Source organism: Acanthochromis polyacanthus, chromosome 11, assembly GCF_021347895.1.
Source record: "Acanthochromis polyacanthus isolate Apoly-LR-REF ecotype Palm Island chromosome 11, KAUST_Apoly_ChrSc, whole genome shotgun sequence".
Taxonomy (NCBI): domain Eukaryota; kingdom Metazoa; phylum Chordata; class Actinopteri; family Pomacentridae; genus Acanthochromis; species Acanthochromis polyacanthus.
In genome coordinates, this window is record NC_067123.1 from 24,839,776 (window position 1) to 24,864,728 (window position 24,953).

The 24,953-nt window shown below is 40.6% G+C and overlaps 3 protein-coding genes and 1 long non-coding RNA gene across 7 annotated transcripts in view; 3 read left to right on the forward strand and 1 right to left on the reverse strand.

Moving 5' to 3' along the window:
* Positions 1-594: 594 nt before the first annotated feature.
* Positions 595-3,627, forward strand: LOC110970012 (glutathione S-transferase A-like). The gene is made up of 6 exons (XM_051955672.1): positions 595-840; positions 998-1,063; positions 1,246-1,351; positions 2,033-2,154; positions 2,872-2,951; positions 3,054-3,627. Exons 1-6 carry the CDS (start codon positions 673-675, stop codon positions 3,181-3,183), a joined length of 672 nt encoding a protein of 223 aa, XP_051811632.1. The 5' UTR covers positions 595-672; the 3' UTR covers positions 3,184-3,627.
* Positions 3,628-11,830: 8,203 nt separating this feature from the next.
* LOC127536143 (uncharacterized) lies at positions 11,831-13,651 on the reverse strand. The gene is made up of 3 exons (XR_007945128.1): positions 12,858-13,651; positions 12,585-12,783; positions 11,831-12,496 (listed from the first exon to the last, which is right to left on the reverse strand). It is a non-coding gene; the product is annotated as an uncharacterized LOC127536143 (long non-coding RNA).
* A 58-nt stretch (positions 13,652-13,709) lies between these two features.
* Positions 13,710-18,121, forward strand: LOC127536139 (glutathione S-transferase A). 2 transcript variants are annotated; one of them, XM_051955688.1, is made up of 6 exons: positions 13,710-13,911; positions 14,096-14,161; positions 14,326-14,431; positions 16,546-16,667; positions 17,452-17,531; positions 17,638-18,121. In XM_051955688.1, the coding sequence occupies exons 1-6, from the start codon at positions 13,744-13,746 to the stop codon at positions 17,765-17,767; spliced, it is 672 nt and encodes a 223-aa protein (XP_051811648.1). In that variant the 5' UTR covers positions 13,710-13,743; the 3' UTR covers positions 17,768-18,121. The 2 variants fall into 2 exon arrangements, with proteins under 2 accessions (XP_051811648.1, XP_051811649.1); XM_051955689.1 differs by lacking the exon at positions 14,096-14,161.
* A 1,222-nt stretch (positions 18,122-19,343) lies between these two features.
* Positions 19,344-24,953, forward strand: part of LOC127536137 (glutathione S-transferase A-like) — a 35,594-nt gene continuing 29,984 nt past the window's right edge. Inside the window, exons 1-6 of one of the 3 annotated variants that reach the window (XR_007945127.1) lie at positions 19,347-19,637; positions 20,400-20,465; positions 20,553-20,658; positions 21,155-21,273; positions 21,358-21,446; positions 22,719-23,433. Coding sequence is in view for 2 of the 3 variants with exons in the window: in XM_051955682.1 (XP_051811642.1) it covers positions 19,470-19,637; positions 20,400-20,465; positions 20,553-20,658; positions 21,155-21,273; positions 21,358-21,446; positions 22,719-22,851 (681 nt within the window). In the remaining variant the exon portion in view is untranslated. Of the gene's footprint in view, positions 19,638-20,399; positions 20,466-20,552; positions 20,659-21,154; positions 21,274-21,357; positions 21,447-22,718; positions 23,648-24,953 lie in introns of those variants that run through there. The other 2 variants (XM_051955682.1, XM_051955681.1) reach the window with 2 other exon arrangements.

Consider the following 24,953-nt stretch of genomic DNA (forward strand, 5'->3'; position numbering starts at 1 on the left):
TACAGTTGCAGAAGGAACATGACAAAGTTACTTTTGCTTGAACTATACTACTTACTTTTTCTACCTTATGCCTGTTTAGGTAATGTTTTTTCCTGACAAAATGATGGTATTTAATTAGATAATTCTTCATTTAACAAATAGGCTGATAATTATTTAAAGTTTCAACACACAGAAGTTTTTTTTATTTAACCTTGCATCAGTGCACAATACAGTCTTGTTTTTGTGCTGGATTTCCTTTTGTTTTTTTATGTGAGCTGCATAACAAAGCCAAAGAGTGTAGACACAAAGCAAGAGAACTCACTCCTCCTCACATGACTTTGTCAGTGCCTGTTGATGCAAGCACCTGGAAGCAAAATAATCCACATAAAATAGTTGAATAAAGTCAACTGTGCAGGGTGGGGATTGAAATGTGCACATTCAGTAATGCATCACGCTGACCTGGGTTGGCAAAAGGAGCACCGTTTAACCTGCTTAGACTGTGGGTCGGCTATTCTCACAGATCTTTGGCAATAGCACAAAATGGGATGGGACTAAATTCCACCAATCCGGATGTGGTGGGCTGTGGCTTGGAATAAAGCCAAATTTCTCTGCATTTCAGTTCCACTCCGCATTTTGTTCACCAACCACAACGTCTTGTGTCTTCTGTCAGCTGTTGCACTTCACTCTGAAACCATGGCCAAGGACATGACTCTGCTGTGGGGCTCCGGCTCTGCTCCCTGCTGGAGGGTGATGATCATGCTGGAGGAGAAGCAGCTGCAGGGCTACAACCAAAAACTGCTCTCGTTTGAGAAAATGGAGCACAAGTCCCAGGAAGTCCTGGACATGAACCCCAGAGGTCAGGTGGGTTGAAGTCAAACTTGCCGTTTACCTAGAAACCAGTCAAATCCTCTCAAAACTTCAGTCCACCTATTTTTTTTTTAATTCATTGATTTATGAACACATGCTAGATCTTACAGTAATTATTTTAGTTTTTAATTCCCCCCTGTGTGTCTTCAAGCTTCCTGCCTTCAAATGTGGGAAACATATCCTGAATGAGTCCTACGCCGCCTGCTTTTTCCTGGAGGTGAGAACTTGGCCGAGGCCTTGAACTTGGCTCGAGTTAATATTTCATGCAGCCAAGGAGTTAGTAAGTAGGAGGGCTATTCTGCTTATCAGACAAACAGACATCCTACACCATAGGAGAAGAAACCGAAACTTCATGCTGTTCTTCATAACAGTTCCTTTTTTTTTCTATTCCATCAACAGAACCAGTATAAGTCCCAGGGAACCAAGCTGATTCCCGACTCCCCCGATGCACAAGCACTGATGTACCAGCGCCTGTTTGAGGCTGTACCACTGTACCAGAAAATAGGTATGTTAACCCTGATTTGCATAACTGAAGTATTTGGCTTTCATTTTGCAAGGCAAGACTTCTGTGCTAGTCCTGAAAATCCTTCATCAAAAATGGACAAAACAGTGCAAGTTTCTCCAAATTACATCTAAACCACTTGGAATTAGTGAGTTTTTACAGACTATCCAGGTTACATAAACTCGACCTCAGGAATAGTTATGAAACTTTGCAGTTGTTGCAATTTAGAGTCATTTTTGGACTGAGGTGTTCAAAACACATGCTGAATGAAGTCAAGACAATACAATGAATTAAATCTATGTATCTATGAACCTAAACCCTTGTAATAGGTAGTGATGTTGAAGGGTCACATGTTAATCCCACAAACTATCAGATGCTCAGATTGGTTATTTCTTGAGGAGGGGTGGTAAACTAAGATAGATGGAATGCCAGTTCATTATAATCTATGAATGCACCACCTTAGGCTCTTATTTGAACCATTTTTGACTGTCCTCTGTGTGAAGCCGATGTTATATAATGATGTCCTGACTGAGCCCAGCCACTGCTGGTAAAAAGAAGCTAAGGCCCAAACACAATGTGGGAGTCCATGTTATGCAACATGTGCACAGATTTCTTTTATTAGCCTCATAGCCCTCATATCTAGAAAATGGTTGTTACAACTAAACATCTGTTGACATTTTCCAGTGGAGATTGTCCTTTACAACTACAGAGTCCCAGAGGGGGAGAGACATGATTCTGCTGTTCAGAGAAATAAGGAGGGTCTGACAGCTGAGCTCAAGCTGTGGGAGGGATACCTGAATAAAACGGTAAATACTTTAACACTCACACCACACACTACAGAGTGTAACCTAAGGAAGTATTTATAAGCAAGAGGCTGTAATATAATGTTACAATACAGCAGCAGCACTTTGTATTAGGGTTGTTCTTTTCTTAGCAATGTTAAATTTTAATGTAAGTGCTGCTTCAAGAATCATAATGAAACTGGATGATCTGGGAGACACAAATTTAACTTTTATCTGAGCAAGATGGAGGTGTTTTAATGAAAATGCTCAACATTGATATGTTGGGCTTAGTCCAGATAACAAAAGGCCGCACCAAGACCTACACCTTGCTGTTGTTTCTTGTAATTATTACATTTAAAAAATTCCATAGGCTGCTGGACCACTTCTTTATTGGGTGCAGTGTCTGACTGTAAACCTCAGTAAAATCACAAATAGTTTGTTTTATTTGAATTGTTATTCTGTCATTGTCACACAGATTAAATATGATGTGGTAATTCATGAGATTCACGGGTGCCGCTTGGTAAACTTTGTTATCTTTGGAGCCATTTTAGCCAGGCTGCCTGTTTGACTCTATTTTCTGAAGACAAGCTCATCAGAGCTTGGTGTTGATCTTCCATCAAAAGAGAGCTTTCGCTTAACATGAGACTGTATCTTTAAAAGACACTTTCACCAGTAATGGATGTGAAATATTTAAGTATTAATGCTAGCATTCTCCATAAACTCTTATGTTCTTTCTTCTAGGACTGTTGTCTGGCTGGAAAAGAATTCACACTGGCTGATGTCCTTTTTTTCCCAAATGTTGCTTTTTTGTTCCGCCTTGGGTAAGTGGGTTAAAGAAATGACTATTAGCTGCTTGTCAGAATGTAATAATAAACAGTAACAATTGCAAGTGTCATAATGAATTTTGTGATTTTTTTCTGTAGGCTAAGTAGTGAACGTTACCCTGCACTGACAAAATACTACAACGGTCTGAAGGACAGACCCAGCATCAAAGCCACCTGGCCTCCTCACTGGCAAACCACCCCTGGACCGGGCATCATGAATACCGTCTGAGATCCAAATCCTGCTCAGTGGACACACTAATGGTTCCTGTCATGATTTGATCTGTAACCACTCCTTGCATTGCACTACTTAAAAAAAACAAAAAACACTTTGCTTCTGCTATGAAAAGCAATTTTCTGCAAAGTGTAAAAAGAGGAGAAACTAAATTTTTATCCAGTAAAAGATAAAAGAATGTTCACACTAAATAACATGTATGATTGGGTCTATTTACATGTGAGAATAAAAATCTCCACTGATTCAGTTTAATGTTGGTACCACCTTCATGTTTTACTTATCCAGCTCCTATGCCCCTGATATGTACGTATGTAATGTAAGAGTTATCAGCTCACCTCTCCTAACTCAGAAACGCATATACACACACACCCAGTGTTGATCAGGTTTTGCACCAATTCAGTCCTGTGGTAAACTAATTAAAGTTGTCACTGTTAACAATCAGATTTCCTCTCTTTGTATGTTTTCTCACCATTTTGACTGTGGCCTCCACCTGCATTGGTTTTAAGCTGCATCTCAACTTCCAATCAATCCATCTGTGTACATGAACACTGCTTTTTAAATCACACTTTTTCTTTTGTCTTTCTGTATGCAGTATGGATACAACTTAGACATGGGGCTTCATAATAATGTTATCTTTAAGCTTTGTTTACATGATGAAATCACATATATGTGTGCTCTCGGCAGCTAAAGTTTGTGATTCAACATCATTGTGTACATGACACAACTGCACACTGGGTGGTGGGTCAGAATAGCTATGAAAACATACTGGCTTGCATACTAAAAAATGAGACCTGATGTAGAATTTCTTGCAGCCAGTCCCTCTACACTACCCTAGCCACGCTAGACCCATGTTCTGAAGACGCAAGGATCTAGGACCGCTCGACAGGGAGGGAGGCGGGCTAAAAGGTTGTCTTTCAAATCACTCTGCAGCAATTGGGTAGGTATACAACCAATCAGCGCAACGAATAGGCTGACGTAGTTCCTAGAGCACCGGCGGATTGTGGCTAAGTCCCATTAGCTTCCCAACCAGCGGAGCCAACTGGTATATTAAGGATTTGCCATATCCCGTCGGCATAAGTCCAAATATGTCTTTCTTCTCAATGAAACACTTCAGTGCCGTCCTTTGTTTATCTTTCAAGTTGAATTTTAGCTTCAAATCTTTAAGGGCTGTGGCCAAAGCCGAGTCGAAAGATAACTGTTTTTTGTGCGCCGGTTGTTTCTGTCAGAATCGTCGCGCCTCTGTCGTCACTTCGTTACGCCCGCCTTCTGACTCTGCACTTCATGGTGATTCGTCCGGCCAGTTTTAGGAGCATCCAGCCTCGAGCCTTATGGAGGGTAACTAGACCCACCCTGGCAGAGAATTAAATTTGTTGCCGTGGGTTGTCTAGCGTGGCTATTCTACCTCTACACAACAAGAAATCAACATCCAGCTTGAATCAACTCAACTCAAACCAACAAAGTCTGCCAGAAATTTTGATGTCATGATCGATGACCAACTCACCTTCAAAATTTTCAAGGCTGATGTGGCTTCTGTTGCTTTGTTGTGTTGGTTTACCCTGTACAACATCATGAAGATCCGAACCTCCCTGTCTAAACATGCAGCACAACTCCTGATACAGGGTCTGGTAACATCACATATCAACTACTGCAACTCTTTACTGGCAGGCCTCCCTGCATGCACGGTCAAACCTCGGCAGATGATCCAGAATGCAGCAGTGCGTCTGGTTTTCTACTACCCAGAAACAGCTCATGTCACCCCACTGTTTAGAACGCTTCACTGACTTCCAGTTGCTGTCCACATAAAAGTCAAAACTCTGACGCTTGTATTGAAAACTACACTGAAAACAGCTCCCTCCTGCCTGAACTCTCATTCAGATCTGCACTTCTAGTCACTACACTCGGCCAACAAAAGGCACCTGATACATCCACCACAACAGGGTCAGCCGATAGCTGGACTCATCTCTGTGGTTCCCTGGTGGTGGAATAAGTTACCAAACTCTGTTTGATGTGCAGAGTACCTCTCAGTCTTTAAGAAAGAGTAAAAACTCAACTCTTCACTGAACACCTTTCATTTTGACAGACTGCAAAAAGACAAAATAAATATCGTATTGCCTCCTGCACTGCCTGTATTCACCAAGGTCCTGTCACACTTCAACTTGTTTTATGGCATCATCCAGGTGACTAGATTGTTGCTTATGTTGTGTCTACTCTCAGATGTACGTAGCATTGGACAAAAATGTCTTCCAAGTGAAATTGTGGAATTGTAGTAGAGCATCCTGGTATTTTTAACCAACTGTATGTGACATACTATTAAGTATGTACATATTAAGTATTTGCTCACCTGGTTGTCTGTGAGTGGGTAATGATGACGGCAGAGGACCACGTCTTTGCAGCCAACTACTTTATTTTCTAGTAAAAATAAAATGCGATCTCTCGCTAGCCGCTCTGAAAAGGAGATAAAAAAAAGTCCACACTACACCGCTGTACCCTACTAAAACTAACGATATCAAACTCTGAAAATTGACAAAAATATGTAAAAATGACAAAGCATATTTTTAGTCACATTCTAATGTTGTTTTTTTTTCTATATCTGAACCTACAACGGAAAGCGCTCTCTGTTCACTCACCTATTCCCAACGGGATCATGAGGAAAGGAGCAGAGAGGAAATGACGTAGCAAAGTGCAAAGGATAAAATAAAGCTCCCCAAAAAAAGAATTGATACACAATAATAATGATAAAAAGAACAAAAGAAAATTAAGTAACAATGTAAACAAAAAGAAGGAGGGATTTTGGATGAAATGAATAATTTGTTTAACACACCTGTTAGAGTAGCAGAGAATAAAATGTTGACGTCCTCTTTGGGATTGATCAGTATGGAGAGGATCAGGAATGAGTACATCAGAGAGATGGCGGATGTTAGATGTTTTGGAGATAAAGCCAGAGAGGCCAGACTGAAATGATCTGGACATGTACAGAGGAGAGACAGTGAATATATTGGGAGAAGGATGCTGAGTGTTGAACAGCCAGTCAGGAGGCCTAGAGGAAGACCAAAGAGGAGGTTTATGGATGTAGTGAAAGAGGACATGAAGATAGTTGGTGTGAGAGAAGAAGATGTCAAGGATAGGGTGAGATGGATGCAGATGATTCGCTGTGGCAACTCCTGAAAGGAGAAGCCAAAAGAAAAAGAAGAATTTCACTTTGTGCCTTCTTTTTTTAATCACATATTCGTTGGTGGGGCTGCACAGCAGCTTAGTGGTTAGCACTTTCGCCTTGCAGCAAGAAGATCCCTGGGATCTTTCTGCATGGAGTTTGCATGTTCTCCCTGTGCATGTGTGGGTTTTCTCCGGGCACTCCGGCTTCCTCCCACAGTCCAAAAATATGCTGAGGTTAATTGATTACTCTAAATTGCCTGTAGGTGTGAATGTGAGTGTGATTGTCTGTCTGTATATGTAGCCCTGTGACAGACTGGTGACCTGTCCAGGGTGTCCCCTGCCTTCGCCCGAGTCAGCTGAGATAGGCTCCAGCACCCCCCGCGACCCTAGTGAGGATAAAGCGGTGTATAGAGGATGGATGGATTGAACGATATTTGTTGGTGTACTTGTTTTGTTAACGTTTGCCTCCAATCCTTGTGGTTCTTTGTTTGTTTGTTTCTTTGGTGTACAGTTTGCTGTCTGTTTTCTGCAGCAATTTGAAACTTTGTTAGTGACATTATTCTTATTAGAAAACCAATTTATTGTTGACCAATAAACCAACAAGTGTTACAGCTTCCTCAGCGTAAAAATATCTAATTTAGTGCACTGCAGGAATTTCAGTGTTTTCTGAATCATAAATTAAAAGCCCCATGAATCCATCCCTAAATACTGTATCAGTAGCAGTGTGTTCAGGGAAAGGAATATATGTCTGGAAACTGCCAATGGAAACTCTGATGTCAAAGTTTCGGTGAATGCAACTGCAATAACTGAGTTTTTTTTTTAATTGTAAGATCTAAAGCAGTATAATTTCACCTGTGACACTATTGTGTGTACCGATGCAGTGCAGAACAAGACAACTCTAATCATTAAAAATACCAACCAAAATAACAACGTACAATCAGATAGCAACAACAACTTATTGTATCATAGGTTGGTGCAGGTGAACTCATCAAATGTGAACAGAATACTGAAAACCTTCTTCTGGGTTATTTTGAAGATTGGTCACCAAATAACCAAAATGTTCACTGCACCTGTATTAGTCTGTACGCTTCAGATAATTAGTAGCATCAATGAGAAACCAAAGTGTATCTAATTATATTTATATGTGATTTCTTAAGTCTCAATCGACACAATTTTCAATGAGCCTCTATACGAACAGCATAATGGAAATCCTGAAATTCTTTTGGTTGTTGTGTGCCACCTCAAGAATTTCATCTTGTCCCCTTGACAGTTAAATGCAAAGTACATCAATAAAAATATCATAGAAATGTTCACAGAGCTGTCCTTTTAAATTAAGTTATGGAAAACAAACTGTTATGTGAATCAAAAATATCAGATAAAGAAAATAAAGTTGTTGAAATCTCATAGTTGCAATTCTGTCTTGAAGCCAGTATGTGTCAATATGTGCTCTATCAAAGCTTGATAACCCAATAAAGTGGGTAAAATGGCAGAACTGCTTTTGTTGCCCCCATACACTGTGTGTATAACTAACATCAATCTGTCGACTTGTACACGCTACTGTACTAAAAGTTTCTAATGCATTTAGAGTTCCTGTGAGGTCAGTGTGTGTTAATACATTCATATCAGTTAGCATTTATTGACTATGAATTCTAATCTCATATCTCCTCCTTGTCCTAGTAGAAAAGCTGGGTGGAGTCTTTGAGGACATGACCTCTGTGTTTATTTGAATGTCAGAAGTAGCTTGCTCTGCACAAAGGTAACTCAAATACCCTCGACTGGACTGACTTTGCATTAATGAAATTGTTCAATATTGCATTCTTTGCATGATTTTTGCATTTTCATTTTGCACAAGTATTTTTTATGACCGTGAACATGGATTTAAATCTTGCACACTGAAGAAGTGCAAGTTTGATCCAATTTCTGGTCCTTATCTTTGCCCTTTCATACAATTTAAATACTGATGATTACAGGAATAACTGTTATTTTATATGGAAGAGGTGAAATATCCATCACAGGGCTGACCCAGTCCAAAAGTCTCTGCTGATAAGAACAGAAGAAATAAGCTGTTTATGGTGATCGACTGTTATATTCGTACTTGTCATTATATGACTAGTTTCTGTGAATCAAATTCATTACTGGCAGAACTTTATCAGCAGCTGCAGGTCTGACTATTAGAAACAAAGATGTTGAATGAGTGTTGCATGCACATGCTTAAAACCTTCCTAACAGATCTTTTTATGCCAGTCAAAGTCATAAACCAAATAGTGGGAAAAAAAACCTAAAACACTGGACCTTAATAAAATTGCCAGGTGATCTAAAAATATGTTCGTATTCACACTTGATGACAAAACTCTGCGTTTTCTTCTCTGCATTCATTCATTCAACCTTTATTTATGCAGGGTGGTGCTGTGAGAAGTCGCTCTATTTTATAATGTGTACAAAGTAAACATGAGCTAAAAAGTACAACAGTTGGACAAATATACAACTTGGAACAAAGGATGAGGTTGGAGTTGAGAAAGGGTGGACAGGACACCACATGAAATGCTTGATGAACTGGTTTGATTGATGCATGTAGAGCAGAGCCAGTTGCATGAACCAACAAGAGCTGCATTTGTTTTTCGACCAAAAAATGTTTACATACCAGCCGAGCAAAATGAAAACTCATGCACACTCAGGAGCTGTCACATGAGACAGACTGCATACTGATGAAGACACAGATATGAATTTATCGTCAGTGGTGAGAATATGGAATGAAAAGAAAAGTCTTGAAATAAGAGAACATTTCTGATGCGATCTCTGTTGAAGAAACATGAAATATTACTGGGCAGCAGCTGAGTGTGTTTTTTGAAGGTAGAGCCTCGAGCACAACCATATGTTTCTCTTGTCATTTCTGCACCCTTATGGTTTATTTCCAGATACGTTTTATACCTATTCAAATTCAGATTCAGATTACTTTATTGTCATTCAAGCAAATTACATCGGAGATAGCACGCTCTCTATGGTTCCTCTGTCAGAAGTGGTGAGGACTGATGTGTTCAGATGAACTCTCTTTAGCCTGTGCAGGAAGATCAGGCACTGATGAGTTTTCTTGGCAATGGAGGATGATGTGCAGAGATCAGGTGAGGTTGTGAGCCACATGCACTCCCAGGAATTTGGTGTGCTGCACTATTTCTTCTGCAGTGTCCATCCATCCATTCCAGTGGCGGCCCGTGTCCAAAATTACCGAGGAAGCCAGTGTGAACAACAAATTAGATTTGGTGTTTTAACTGTTATTTTCATGTAAACAAATCAGCCTACTGTTACAGTACCTTTATTCTACCGACTTCTCATTCATTTCAGTGACAAAAAAGAGGTTAAGTGCTCCAGGGGTTGTTCAGGGAGCCGGTAGACCGGTCAAATAGGAGGCATGGCCAGCAGAAAAGCCGGTTAAGCTTGGCACTTCCCGTTAGCCACTCGTTTCTGGCATAGTTAGCTTCACAAAAAGAGCGAGCTTTTCCATTAGCTCTACACTTAGTTAGATTGAGCTTTGGAGTTGGCCTACCATCCCTTTTGACTTGTAGTTGAACTTCAAAAGGAAGTTTTGTGAAGTCATTTTTTACAAGAAACCAGGAGAGGCGGGACTTTTCCCGGTGGCCTGCCTCCTTATTGGCCTGTCTGGACAGGCCAGCCACGGACTGGCAGGCCAATGAATAAAAGTTGATCGGCTTTTTGGCAGACAGGCCAGAGACAACAGCGCTAGAAGCCTTACAGAGTACACGCCCGCCCTCCTGTCACTCACACAAAGCAAGTGCTCTGAGCTCTAAATCAGAAGGATAGGGATTGGTCAAAGTGACATTTTTTTTAGAAGAAAGGTGCCATGATTGGTTAGTCGCTTTATGGCCCGCCCCTTCATAGCGACAACGGGGAAGCATGCACTGCAGAGCGGTGATATGAGAGTGAGGCCAGAGAGTGGAAGGAGTGGAGATTATGGAGCACCCTTACTTCAAGTAAGTTTACAAACGGTCGGTTCTTCTCACAAATGCATCATCAGACTTCAAAGGCCAAAATATAATAAAAAAATATCTGGCCCAAATAAGCTCCACAGGTGTCAGGTGGGTTGCAGGAAGCCTGAAAACGTTTGAGACCCCCTCTTCAGGTAGGATAGGCAGTTGACTTACAATTTTCAGTTATAAAATGAACATTGGTGTTTGCATATACTATTAGCTATGACCAGCTGACATCTAAATGATTTGCTGACAAAATAACATATATATATTTTTAATTCCACATGTTATATAAATAATAGGAAAAGGAAAACATTGGAAAAATTGGTGAGGGTAGTGAAGAGATTACAGAAGAGAAAAGTACTGGACTGTATGGAGCTGTCGTTATGGTTGTGTTTAATAGACTTACTGTCTGTTTAGTAGTGTTGCAATTGCTATAACATAACTGTAAAAGGCATATTTTTGGAAGGAAAAAAACAAAATTTTGGTGCATTATCCCAACCCTTGTGGTGGCGGAAGTGGCCTGACTGATTGGAAATCTCCCAGCCTGAATTTCTTTCCCAGTCCGGCCCTGCAAGAAACTCAAGGTCCCTGTCACCATCCATTCTCTGGCTAGCTTGATGGCTATACTTGCTGCGTGGGCTCGCTGGTGCCTGGCGGGACAGCTGCATTAGTGTGGGTATTGTTCATCACAGTTTGTGATTGGTTGGAAGCCAGATTTGATCTGGCCTCCCTTATGTTTTTTTTAATGATGCATGGACAATTAAGCGATGAGCCTTGCTTCAATCTGATTGGCTAATACGGGCTGTTTTTTTCTCTAAGGGAGGCAAGGAGAAGCTGGCCTCTGAACAGACAGACAGCGCAGAGGACATGAGAGACGTAGTGTAATGCACAAAAAGAGCTTGACAAGAGGGGCGCTGTTTTGCTCCTCACAAAGCAGAAATGCCTGATGTAGTGTTTTGACAACAAGGAATGACAAAAATATAAAACATAAAATACATAGTGGTGAAGATTATTTATATTTTTTCTTTCTTGCATATTTTTTGGGGAAGCCAGACTTCCCTTGGCCTCCGTGAAAAACCGCCACTGATCCATTCTCTATACACCGCTTTATCCTCACTAGGGTCGCTGGAGTCTATCTCAGCTGACTCGGGCGAAGGCAGGGGACACCCTGGTCAGGTCGCCAGTCTGTCGCAGGGCCACATATACAGACACACAGTCACACTCACATTCACACCTACGGACAATTTAGAGTAATCAGTTCACCTCAGCATATTCTTGGACTGTGGGAGGAAGCCGGAATACCCATGCATGTGTGGCGTGGCGAAGGGAGAGCTCTAATGGAAGGGGAATGGAGAATGGGGAAAAATGGCTAGGATTCACATAAATATTGCGACAATGCCACCCAGGGGAATTTCACCCCCGGGACATTCAATTCTACATGATCAACCAAGGACCATTTAAACACTGAAGGCACACAGGTTCATAATCACTTGGGCTGAGACGTGTTTCCAAAAATACAACAATTTCTTTATTAATTATGACATTAAATATAAAAAGCAAGCCACCAGTTTAAAAGAGAGAATCAGGAGTACTAAACTTAAACAATAAAGGGAGCAGGCTGGCTTACCATGGCGGCAGGCAAACAAATAACCAAAAAGAAGAAAAAGGGGGTCCAAATAATCACACCTGTGACAACACACCAACGAAAAAGGGATCCGTGAACCACCACCAGGGATTAAACTGCCGCCGAGGCTCACCAAACCTGCACAAAAGAAACAAATAATTAGTACTCCTGATTTAGCAGTGCTGGTGACCAGACCAATATACACAGTAAAAACACACACGCACACTCACTCACTCACTCACTCCACACAATAACTTTTAAAACACAGGTGACGTATGAGGCGTGATAATCCTCATAGCCTGAGGTTTTTAACAGAAAAAGTACAATGCAGTAACTCTACACACGTTGGCGGTAAACCTAATGGAAAATACACACCAACACAGTCAAACACAGCAAGTTGTCGGCACCAATCACAGAGCCGGCAAACAGACCGAGAACAAGAGCCGCAACCAAGAGCCGGCGAAAAGAAAGAAAGAACCGAAACAGCCGAGACAGCAGCCAGTCCAGGGAACGATGACGTCCAATGAACCACACGTTTAGCTGCAACCTAGTAAAGGTAGACAATTAAACAGAATTGTCATTAAAATAACATCACCTGGACTTCATTGATCACTTCCTCATTGAGCGATACATACCCGGTTAGCTGTGGCGCAGCGTAGAAGCAATGCAGGAGGAGGAGATCCAACGACAGCAGCAGCAAATAAACTGCAGCAACCACACAAAATCAGGGACCAGTTGACACATCAGATCACATAATGTGGACCGCATAGCTTACCCTGTCGTCACAGAAGCACCCACGGCACGCTGAACGGAGCGACCCGTCTCCCAGCGTCACTAAACAAAGTAAAGCAGGCTGTCACTAAATGCGCTGCACATCACATAAAAGGGAAGGGGGAAAAGCCCATTACCTGTACCAATGATATGTGCGTCCCGATTGATCACGCCGGATCCAGCCCGCTCGGCTGCGGTTACCACCACGGGGAGAGCTCAAGAGAAAGCATGAGACTGAGGTGAAGCCACCCACCTGTGTAAATATATATGCAGCGGCGCCGGATACCACCCCGCTGTCACAGCAACGATTGACATAACGCAGTGCCACACAGTGGCTAGGAGGGAGAAACCATCTGGCCACACATGCACAGGGAGAACATGCAAACTCCATGCAGAAAGATCCCAGGCCCAGGCCGGGATTAGAACCGAGGATCTTCTTGCTGCAAGGTGAAAGTGGTAACTACTACACCACTGTGCAGCCCTCTTCTGCAGTGTCCATAATGGAAACCATGGTGTGCACTGGCTGTTTGTTCCTTAAGTTGATCACCATCACCAGTTTTCCACATTCAGGATCAGATTGCATCATTTCACAAAAAGACTTCATCTCTTCTCTTTAGTCCTCCTCCTCATCACTTTGAATGAGACTCACCATTGCGATGTCATCCTCATACATTACCATGTGGTTTGTGCTGAACTTTGCACAACAATCGTGGGTCATCAGAGTGAAGAGAAGGGGACTTAGAAAGCACCTTCTCCTGTGGAGAACCTGTGTTTCAATGACCCGTTGATTCTGGCAGCTACTCAATTTGCACATTATCCAGAGTTCAAGAACAGACACAAAGAAATTTTTGCCTACGTGAACAATCTGCTCTTTTTTTTTCTTGCCTCAAGATCTTTGGCAATAACTCAGAAATGGGATGGGACTAAATTCTGCCAATCAGATGTGGTGGGCTGGAGCTTGGCATAAAACCAGACTTCTGTGAATTCTATCCTCTGTCAGCTGTTGCACTTCACTCTGAAACCATGGCCAAGGACATGACGCTGCTGTGGGGCTCCGGCTCTCCTCCCTGCTGGAGGGTCCAGCTCATGCTGGAGGAGAAGCAGCTGCAGGGCTACAACCAAAAACGGCTCTGCTTTTATAAAATGGAGCACAAGTCCCAGGAGGTCCTGGACATGAACCCCAGAGGTCAGGTGGGTTGAAGTCAAACTTGCCGTTTACCTAGAAACCAGTCAAATCCTCTCACAACTTCAGTCAGCATTTGTGTTAAATGTATGAATTTATATTACACGTACTTGAACTTAAATTAATTATCTTTTAATTGCTTAAATTACCTTTTACCAATTAGTCTTTAATTCCCCCCTGTCTGTCTTAAAGCTTCCTGCCTTCAAATGTGGGAACTATATCCTGAATGAGTCTTACGCCGCCTGCTTTTTCCTGGAGGTGAGAACTTGGCTCCAGTTAATATTTCATGCAGCAAAGGGGTTAATAAGTAGGAGGGCTATTCTGCTTGTTAGACAAACAGACATTCTACACCACAGAGGAAAAGAAACAGGGGCTCCGTGCTGTTCTTCATAACTGTTCCTCTTTTTCTATTCCATCAACAGAACCAGTACAAGTCCCAGGGAAACAAACTGATTCCTGACTCCCCTGAAGCACAAGCACTGATGTACCAGCGCATGTTTGAGGTTTTGACACTTGGCCAGAAAATGTGTATGTTCACCCTGATGTCCATAACTACTAAAAGTATTTGGCTCTTGTTTTGTGAGGCAAGACAATAGAGGCTACTAAAGTTCAGTAAAACTTGTGAGACTTAGCAGTTGTTGCCATTCACAGTTCTGTCTTTTGTGGCTGAGGTGTAAAGCTAAAGTCATGAAGCTGGGTGCTTTATTGATAAGGACTCGTGCTAAACTAAGATTGCTGAAAACCCAATTAATTATAACAGATAAATAAACCACTTCAGGCTCTTATTTGAACCTTTTTTTTTTTTACTGTCCTCAGTGTGAAGCCAGTGTTATATAATGATGTCCTGACTGACCCCAGCCACTGCTGGTACAAAGAAGCTAAGGCCCAAACACAATGTGGGAGTCCATGCTATGCAACATGTGTACAGATTTCGTTGATTAGCCTCATAGCCCTCATATCTCAGAAAATGGTTGTTACAACTAAATACACACGTGGACAAAATTGTTGGTACCCCTCAGTTAAAGAAGGAAAAACCCACAATTCTCACTGAAATCACTTGAAACTCACAAAAGTAACAATAAATAAAAATTTATTGAAAATTAAATAATCAAAATCAGCCATCACTTTTGAATTGTTGATTAACATAATTATTTAAAAAAACAAACTAATGAAATAGGGCTGGACAAAAATGATGGTACCCATAACTTAATATTTTGTTGCACAACCTTTTGAGGCAATCACTGCAATTAAACGATTTCTGTATTTGTCAATGAGCGTTCTGCAGCTGTCAACAGGTATTTTGGCCCACTCCTCATGAGCAAACAGCTCCAGTTGTCTCAGGTTTGATGGGTGTCTTCTCCAAATGGCATGTTTCAGCTCCTTCCACATATGTTCAATGGGATTCAGATCTGGGCTCATAGAAGGCCACTTTAGAATAGTCCAACGCTTTTCTCTCAGCCATTCTTGGGTGTTTTTGGCTGTGTGTTTTGGATGGTTGTCCTGTTGGAAGACCCATGACCTGCGACTGAGACCAAGCTTTCTGACACTAGGCAGCACATTTCTCTCCAGAATGCCTTGATAGTCTTCAGATTTCATCGTACCTTGCACACTTTCAAGACACCCTGTGCCAGATGCAGCAAAGCAGCCCCAAAACATTACTGAGCCTCCTCCATGTTTCACCGTAGGGACAGTGTTCTTTTCTTCGTATGCTTGGTTTTTGAGTCTATGAACATAGAGTTGATGTGCCTTACCAAAAAGCTCCAGTTTGGTCTCATCTGTCCAAAGGACATTCTCCCAGAAGCTTTGTGGCTTGTCAACATGCATTTTTGCAAATTCCAGTCTGGCTTTTTTATGAGTTTTTTTCAGCAGTGGTGTCCTCCTTGGTCGTCTCCCATGAAGTCCACTTTGGCTCAAACAACGACGAATGGTGCGATCTGACACTGATGTACCTTGGCCTTGGAGTTCACCTTTAATTTCTTTGGAGGTTGCTCTGGGCTCTTTGGATACAATTCCAACGATCCGTCTCTTCAATTTGTCATCAATTTTCCTCTTGCGGCCACGTCCAGGGAGGTTGGCTACTGTCCCGTGGGTCTTGAACTTCTGAATAATATGAGCCACTGTTGTCACAGGAACTTCAAGCTGTTTAGAGATGGTCTTATAGCCTTTACCTTTAAGATGTTTGTCTATAATTTTTTTTCGGATGTCCTGGGACAATTCTCTCCTTCGCTTTCTGTTGTCCATGTTCAGTGTGGTACACACCTTTTCACCAAACAGCAGGGTGACTACTTGTCTCCCTTTAAATAGGCAGACTGACTGATTATGAGTTTGGAAACACCTGTGATGTCAATTAAATGACACACCTGAGTTAATCATGTCACTCTGGTCAAATAGTTTTCAATCTTTTATAGAGGTACCATCATTTTTGTCCAGGCCTGTTTCATTAGTTTGTTTTTTTAAATAATTATGTTAATCAACAATTCAAAAGTGATGGCTGTTTTTGATTATTTAATTTTCAATAAATTTTTATTTATTGTTACTTTTGTGAGTTTCAAGTGATTTCAGTGAGAATTGTGGGTTTTTCCTTCTTTAACTGAGGGGTACCAACAATTTTGTCCACGTGTGTACCTGTTGACATTTTACAGTGGATCTTGTCACCTACAACTTCAAGGTTCCAGAGGGGGAAAGACACGACTCTGCTGTTCAGAGAATTAAGGAGGCTCTGACAACTGAGCTCAAGCTGTGGGAGGGATACCTGAATAAAACGGTAAACGCTTCAACATTCACACCACACACTACAGAGTGTAACCTAAGGAGACATTGATAAGCAAGAGGCTGTAATATAATGTTACAATACAGCAGCAGCACTTTGTATTACTGTTGTTGTTTTTCTTAGTCATATTAAATGCTAATCTAAGTGCTGCATCAAGAATCATAATGAAACTGGATGATCTTGAAAAGTTTTTACAGCCACAGTTTACTCAAATTTAACTTTAATCTTGGCAATATGGAGGTAAATGACTTGATGCTTGAGGAACAGATCAGCATTTTAATGAAAATGCTCAATCACCACATCTGAGAGTCACATGAGAACATTGACATGTTGGGCTTAGAAAACAAAAGGCCGTACCAAGACCTACAGCTTGTTTCTTTAATTATTCCATTAAAAAAAATTCCATAGGTTGCTGGACCATTTCTTTATTGGGTGCAGTGTCTGACTGTAAACCTCAGTAAAATCACATATAGGTTGTTTTATTTTCGTTGTTCTGTCATTGTCACACAGATTAAATATGATGTCTTAATTCATGAGTTTCACAGGTGCTGCCTGGTTATCTTTGCTATCCTTGGACACAGCCAGGCTGACTGTTTGGTCCTATTTTGTTGAGATAAGCTGACCGGAGCTTGGTGTTGATCTTCCATCAGACCATCAAAAGAGAGCTTCCGCTAGCATCAGACCATATCTTTAAAAAGCACTTTCACCAATAATGGATGTGAAATATTTAATTATCAATGCTACCATTCTCCAAAAACTTTTGCTTTCTCTCTTCTAGGACTGTTGTCTAGCTGGAAAAGAATTCACACTGGCTGATGTTGCTTTTTACCCAGTCATTGCTGTTATATTCCGCTTTGGGTAAGTGGGTTAAAGGACCAAAAATGACTCTTAGTTGCTTATCAGGATGAAATAACAAACGGTGTACAATTTAAAGTACCACAGCCATCCTTTTTTTCCCCCATAGGTTAAGTAGTGAGCGTTACCCTGCACTGGCAAAATACTACAACTCTCTGAAGGACAGACCCAGCATCAAAGCCTCCTGGCCTCCTCACTGGCATGAACCCCCCGAACTGGACGTGATGAAAACCATCTGAGATCTAAATCCTGCTCAGTGGATATACTAACAATTCCTGTCATGATTCGATATGTAACCACTCCTTGCATTGCACTACTTTTTAAAAAACTACACTTTGCTTCTGCTATGGAGAGCAATTTTCTACGTAGTGTAAAAAGAGGAGAAACTGAAACATAATCCAGTAAAAGATAAGACTGTTAGCACTCAATAATATGTATGACTGAGTTTATTTACATGTGAGAATAAAAGTCCCCACTGATACAGTTTAATGTTAGTACCACCTTCATGTTTTACTTATTCAGCTCCCATACCCCTTATATGTACTAATGTAATTGTATACTTTGAAATAAAGCATTTCTACTTGGAACAATAATTATTTGTAATGTACCACATAAAGCAACATTATCAAGTCACTTCTCCTGACCCAGAGACACATATATACACACACACACACACACACACACACACACACACACACACACACACACACACACAGTGTTTATCGGGTTTTTAGATTATGTTCTAATTCAGTCCTGTGGTAAACTAAAGTTGTCACTGTTCACAGGCAGACTTTGTGTGTTTTCTCACCCTTTTGACTGTGGCCCCGCTGCATTTGGAAGCTGCAAGCTGCAACTCATCTCCTAATCAATCTATGTGTGTACATGAGCATTGCTTTATAAATCACATTTTTTCTCTTATCCTTCTATATGCAGTATGATTACAACTTAGACATGGGGCTTCATAATAATGTTGTTCCTTCAGCTTTATTTGCACGATGAAATCATATCTGTGTGTGCTTTTGGCAGCTAAAGCTTGTGATTCAACACCGTTGTGCACATGACACAAAAATATGAAGAACATATTAAACTCTACTTTGCATAGGACAGTTGCAAATGTGTGTGCATGGACTTTGCAAATGTATTTCTTACATGTGCAGCACACAGTATTTCTTTTACAGTGCTTCTTGTTGCTCCTTCAGCAAAGAGAGAACTGGTTTATGATGTCATCTGCATCACCTTTATAGCCTCTGAACACATTCGCCATTAGGAAACAATGCTTTCAAGAAATATTTCATTTGTTAAAACTTGAGATTTGTTGTGGATGGGTGTTGTGGCACCTGCACAAGAAAGTTTCAGTTTTTCTGAGATCAATTGGCAGCACACACAATCTCAGTTTGTGTGTCTGTCTGTGTGTACATATTTTGTCTGTGAATATGAATCGTGTGGGGTCGTGTATGGACAAAGATGCACCTGCGCGTAGAAATTCAGGTTTATCTGAGATCAATCAGTAGCACACATAATCAAAATTTTTCATTGTGTGTGTTGTGTGCGCATCTGTCTGTGTGTGTTCTTGTGGTTTTCGAGCTGTGTGTGACGTGTGTGTGTGTGACGTGTGTGTGTGTGTGTGTGTGTTTTAGTCCTATGTGACTGTGATTTTAAACTGCTGGATGATTTCTGACCCTCAGAAATGAGGGTTAATTCACTTGTTTGTGTACCAAAAATATCTGATAAAACAATAAAGTTTGTTAAATCTCATAGTTGTAGTTCAGTCTCCCAGCCAGTAGATGTCAGGATGTACTGTATCAAAGCTTGGTAACCCAATAAAGTGGGTAAAGAGTTGCAAACCTTCATCTTATGCTCAGTCATCGAGCTAACGTGCGCGTTTCGCGTGTCTTCAGGAACAGTAGAAAGTGTCATCTTGAGGCTGTTTGAACCGAAACCATGGCCAAGGACATGACTCTGCTGTGGGGCAGCGGTTCTCCTCCCTGCTGGAAAGTCCAGATCATGCTGGAGGAGAAGCAGCTGCAGGGCTACAACCAGAAACTGCTCTCCTTTGACAAAATGGAGCACAAATCCCAGGAAGTTCTAGATATAAACCCGAGGGGTCAGGTGAGGACAGCCACGTAATAACAATAACAGTCATAATAAAAATAATTTCTTCCTGCTATCACATCGTGATAAGCTCATATTAATCCTCTCAGCTTCATGTTCTTAGGAGCAACGAGTTATGCACTGTTGCACTGCAAGGGACTTGACACCAAACTCCTATGACATACAATGATTTCTAGTACTGGTATGCAAGTTTACCTGCTTGAATCAAACAAAAGAGCTTTACCAAATCACAATAATGAAATATTTAATTCGGCATGTGTTTTATTTTTCAGTTAAGTTTATTAAAAGAACTGCATGAATGAACTTGTGCAATTCCTCCTTATCAGTATCAAAGTTCCCTTTGTTCGCTAGCTATCGCACCACAAAAATAAGCTAAGCTGATTAATAAAAGTAATGATAAAGTCAAGTGCGTTTACATTGGATGTAGTATTTTCATGCTGAAGATATTATAAGCTTATTTAATTTAATGTCTTAATGTAAGCTTTGGAGGACATATAGTTTACGAGCAAACGAGAAAAAAAGTTTTAAATTTAGCTTTATGCAGGGCTTCATTACATGTTGCAATAAAAGTGCACCTGCTGTTGATAGTTTCATAGTCACAAAACCTTTAAACACAGATTTGTTTGCAAGGTTTTATAGTGAGTAATTGTTCCTAAGATTTCATGAAATACAGCACAGCAGGTTGTCCTAATGCATGATGCATAATAGAAGTAAACCCTTTCTAATTTTTCTCACATTGTAACTTGGTTTATTTTTCAGCTTCCATCTTTCAAACACGGAAACATCATTGTGAATGAATCCTACGGCATCTGTTTTTACCTGGAGGTGAGGGAGACGCTCCAACAAGTAGTTTTACACTGAGCATCATGAATTGTGACAACAGTTCAAATGTCTTTCCTGTCCTAACAACAGAGCCAGTTTAAAAACCAGGGAACCAAACTGATCCCAGATGACACCGACCAACAAGCTCTGATGTACCAGCGCATGTTTGAAGGTCCCACATTCTACGATAAAGTTGGTAAGAAATAGAGTTTGGTGCTAGTCCTCTTCTTGACAAAATAACACTTGGATTATTGTTTTCACTTGACATTTTGCATACCATTTATTTGATTGATTTAAATTAGCAGTAGAATGGTCTGGGGTTTATTTTTTCAAACCATAGAATTCCTGGCAGATCAAAATCTGATTTAAATACATGACAAAAAGAGCAAGAAGACACAAATTATCTGTTAAATCTTTAGTATATGTTACTCCTCTGAGCCTCACTGCTTTTGAAAAATTTCTGAAAGACACATCAGTGAATCACAGCGCTGCACTCTGTGATGAGTTCCTTCATTAAGGTGTGAATGGATGCAATAGTTTAATTTATGCATTCATTTTTCCAGCGGTGTGTGCTACATACATTTTGTAAGTCTTGTGACACTGATTTAAATTTGAACGTGCTACAATGTGAAGCCACTGTCTGCTGAATGTGTTAATACATGTGTGTAATCTGAATGTTTTCCTGATTTTAGTTACCTTTATCCACTACGACTATTTCGTCCCTGAAGGAGAGAGGCACGACTCAGCTGTGAAGAGAAACAAAGAGGCTCTGGTCACTGAGCTGAACCTCTGGGAAGGATACCTGCAGAAGGTATGTTGGTGAGCAGTGAAAACACAAAGTGACTCAACATCCACTGATGCATTCAAACTGTATTTGTCCTTCTTTTCTTTCCAGCTGGGCTCTGGCTCTTACCTGGCGGGACCGTCTTTCACACTGGCCGATGTGGTTGTTTTTCCGACTATTGGTTATCTTTTCCGATTTGGGTAAGAGAAACCAAGACTGTAAGAGATGCTGCCTTCAGATGAGGCTCATGAGCTTCTGATTGTGACATTGGAAGTCCTATGCAAGAAATATTTGGAGTTCAGGTGGTACCAGTGACAGTATCAGAAGAGCAGTGCTACTAGGAAATGGAAACGTCAGTGTTACTGTCGGCATCTTGAAGCCTCCTAGGCTAACCATTTAGCACTCTAACACACCGTTTCCCAAAAGTCCATTCTCCCCCGAAAACCAAAGCTCAACGACTGACTATGCAATATAATGAATTTATTCATGAACCACTATGTGCTCCTTTCACTTTGATCACAGCTTTCAGTGTTTCAGACATGGAATGTACGAAGTCCTTGATTGTGGGTAACTTACTTGTGCAAGCCCACAGTGTGCGTTTATATTATGTACAGGTCGAGTTGCTCAAAATCAGAAACAAATGCCAGAGCTTTACTAACTCTACTTTATTCCTGCAACACTTGACCACCTTATCAACATGGACCACTTTAATTTGTGTATAGTACTTTGATTCTTTTTATTTTTTAGTATGTTTTTATCTATTTTTATTCTTATTTTCACTGCTGCCAGCTGTCGTTTTCTTCCAGACAAATTTCGTTGTACTTCTGCACAGTGACAATAAAGTCTCTTTATCTTTATAAGCTAGACTAGTCTTTGAAGGATCCTCCTTTGTTGTATCTTTGCCACACCTTCCGCACCCAGCAGATATTTCTGCCAAGGTTTTGAGCGACCTGCTGCTTAGTTTTTCCTGCATTTCGAAGAGCAATAGCCCATGCATAAATCTCAGACTCTGAAAGAGGATTTTTTTTTTACCCTTATGCTTGGCAATGGTAGCAGTGCTTCCAAAATTTGGTTGTGAGTGTAATGCATCTTGTCCAGTGGGGAGAACAAACTTGTAGGAAATACAAAAGACAGAATGAAAAGATGAAGCTGTTGGGAACATCTACCTACATTTTCCTCGTTCTAAAATGAAAAGAACCACTGACCTTCTTACTACTTCTGAAAAATGAGTTTGCATGACTTCCTCTATTTCTGATGTCAGCAAATTCCTCACAACTTGAGAACTCAAAATTTTCAGAGTTCAAGTTGTGAATACAATTATCCGTGACTCTTTTCATGAACACAATAAACCTCATTTGAAAGCAGCAAAAAATACAAATATAATGAACCTGAACTTCTTTGAGATCTAATCAGTAAATTGCATCACAGTGTGTAGATGTTACAGTTCAAATGTGCTACTTTCTGATCCACAGGTTGTCTGCTGAACGTTACCCTAAACTGGGAGAATACTACGCTCTGGTGAAGGAGAGACCCAGCGTCAAAACCAGCTGGCCTCCTCATTGGCTGGAGAACCCAAAGGGAAACGACACCCTGAAGGACATCTGATATTCATACACACTTGTTGTGGTGTTCTGGTGTGACCTCTAATGCAAAACTTCTGCTTTTGTCTACTAAAAGCTTAACTAACAGCTTGATGAATATGATACAGTTCAGATTTTGATTATTGGTGCTGTGAAAGAAATTGTTGGCTTATTAAGTTCTGAATACATTTGGGAATTACAGGTGCAGATATGTGGTTCTTTTATTTTGATCCCTTTCTTGTCAAATCTTTGACCAAAAAGTATAAAATGCAGACTGTGTTCAACTGTACATCATTAGATGTTTGCAGGGTGACGGCAGAAGGAAGACTGTCATGATGACATAGCAGCTTTTGTTGCCCCCATACACTGTGTTGAGAACTAACAATCTGTGTCAACTCACACATGCAGGCTGCTATACTAAAAATGTCTAATGCATTTAGAGTTTCTCTGAAGTTAGTGTTAATCCATTCATATCAGTTAGCATTTCTTGGAGCCTCTCTGCATTTGTACCATATTAACTGATATATTGATATATGGGGCTATAGTATAATCAGTTTGCACTGTAGATTCCAATTTCATATCTCTTCCTCTCTTCCTAGTAGAAAAGGTGGGCGGAATCTTGGAGAACATGACCTTTGTCTTTATTATTTGCATGTCAGCAGTGGCTTGCTCTGCACAAAGGTAGCTCAGATGTCCTGCGTTGTTCTATATTGTGTCCTTTACATTATTTTTACATTTTCACTTTCATGCACAGCCTCTTGGAGACACACCAGCCATACTGTATGTTCAACTATGTCACTAAAATAAACAGTAGATGTGTATCAGGTTTGCAGAAGTGTTTTTGATGACTGTGAACATGGATTTATATTCTGCATGCTGGAGAAGTGCAAGTTTGATCCAGATTCTGGTCCTTGTCTTTGCCCTTGTATCCAGTTTTAATACTGATGGTTACAGGAATAACTGTTATTTCATATAGAAGAGGTGAAATATCCATCATGGGGCTGACCCTGTCCACAAGCCTCTGCTAATAGAAACAGAAGGAAAAAAACTCTTTATGGGGATCACTTTGCATATTCTTACTTGTAATAATATGATTAGTTTCTATTTATCAAGTTCACTACTAACAGAACTTTATCTGCAGCTGCAGGTCTCACTTTTAGTACCAAAGATGTTGAATTTGTGCAGCATGCAGATGATCACATGCATAAAACCATCTGACCAGACCATTTTTTGATGTTCCAAAACATGAGCTAAATAGTGGGAAAAACAATCTAAAAATGACTTTCCTCCAAAAACACTAGACCTTGTTGAAACAGCCCCATCATCTAGAAATATGTCCACAATTACAATTTGTCAAAGAACTCTGCTTTCATTAATTCAACCTTTATTCATACAGGGTGGTGTCTTGAGTAGTTGCTCTCTTGTATAATGTGTACATTGTAAGTATGAGAAAAAAAGTACAACGGTTGGACAAATATACAACTTACAACAAAAGATACAGTTGGAGTTGCGAAAGGGTGGACAGGACACCACATGAAATGCTTCATGAACTGTTTTGACTGATGCATGTAGAGCAGAACCAGTTGTATGAACCAACATGAGCTGCATCTGCTTTTCGAACAAAAAATGTTTACATACCAGATGAGCAAAATGAAAACTCATGCACACTCAGAAGCTGTCACATGAGACAGACTGCACACTGATGAAGACACAGATAAAAAATGTATCATCAGTGGTGAGAATATGGAAAGAAGAGAACAGTATCAGGAGGAGGATTGTCTCTGATGCACACTGATTGGTTAGTGTCTTGAAGATAATATTTCTGATGCAGATTTTTTGATGAATTTCCCAGAAACATCAAATATTACTGGACAGCAGCTGAGTGTGTCATTTGAAGGTAGATCCCTGAGCAGATCTGTGTCTTTTTCTTGTGATTTCTGCAGCCTTGTTTCTTTCAACAAGTTATCTTTTGATTATAAACTGTGTCAAAAACATGACCAAACTATGGATTATTTCCAAACACAGTTTACACTACTTAACTGCTCTGTTGATACTGGCAGCTGCTCAATTTCACATTGTCTGGAAAAATTCTCACCTAAGTGAATGATCTGCTCGTTTTGTTTTGTT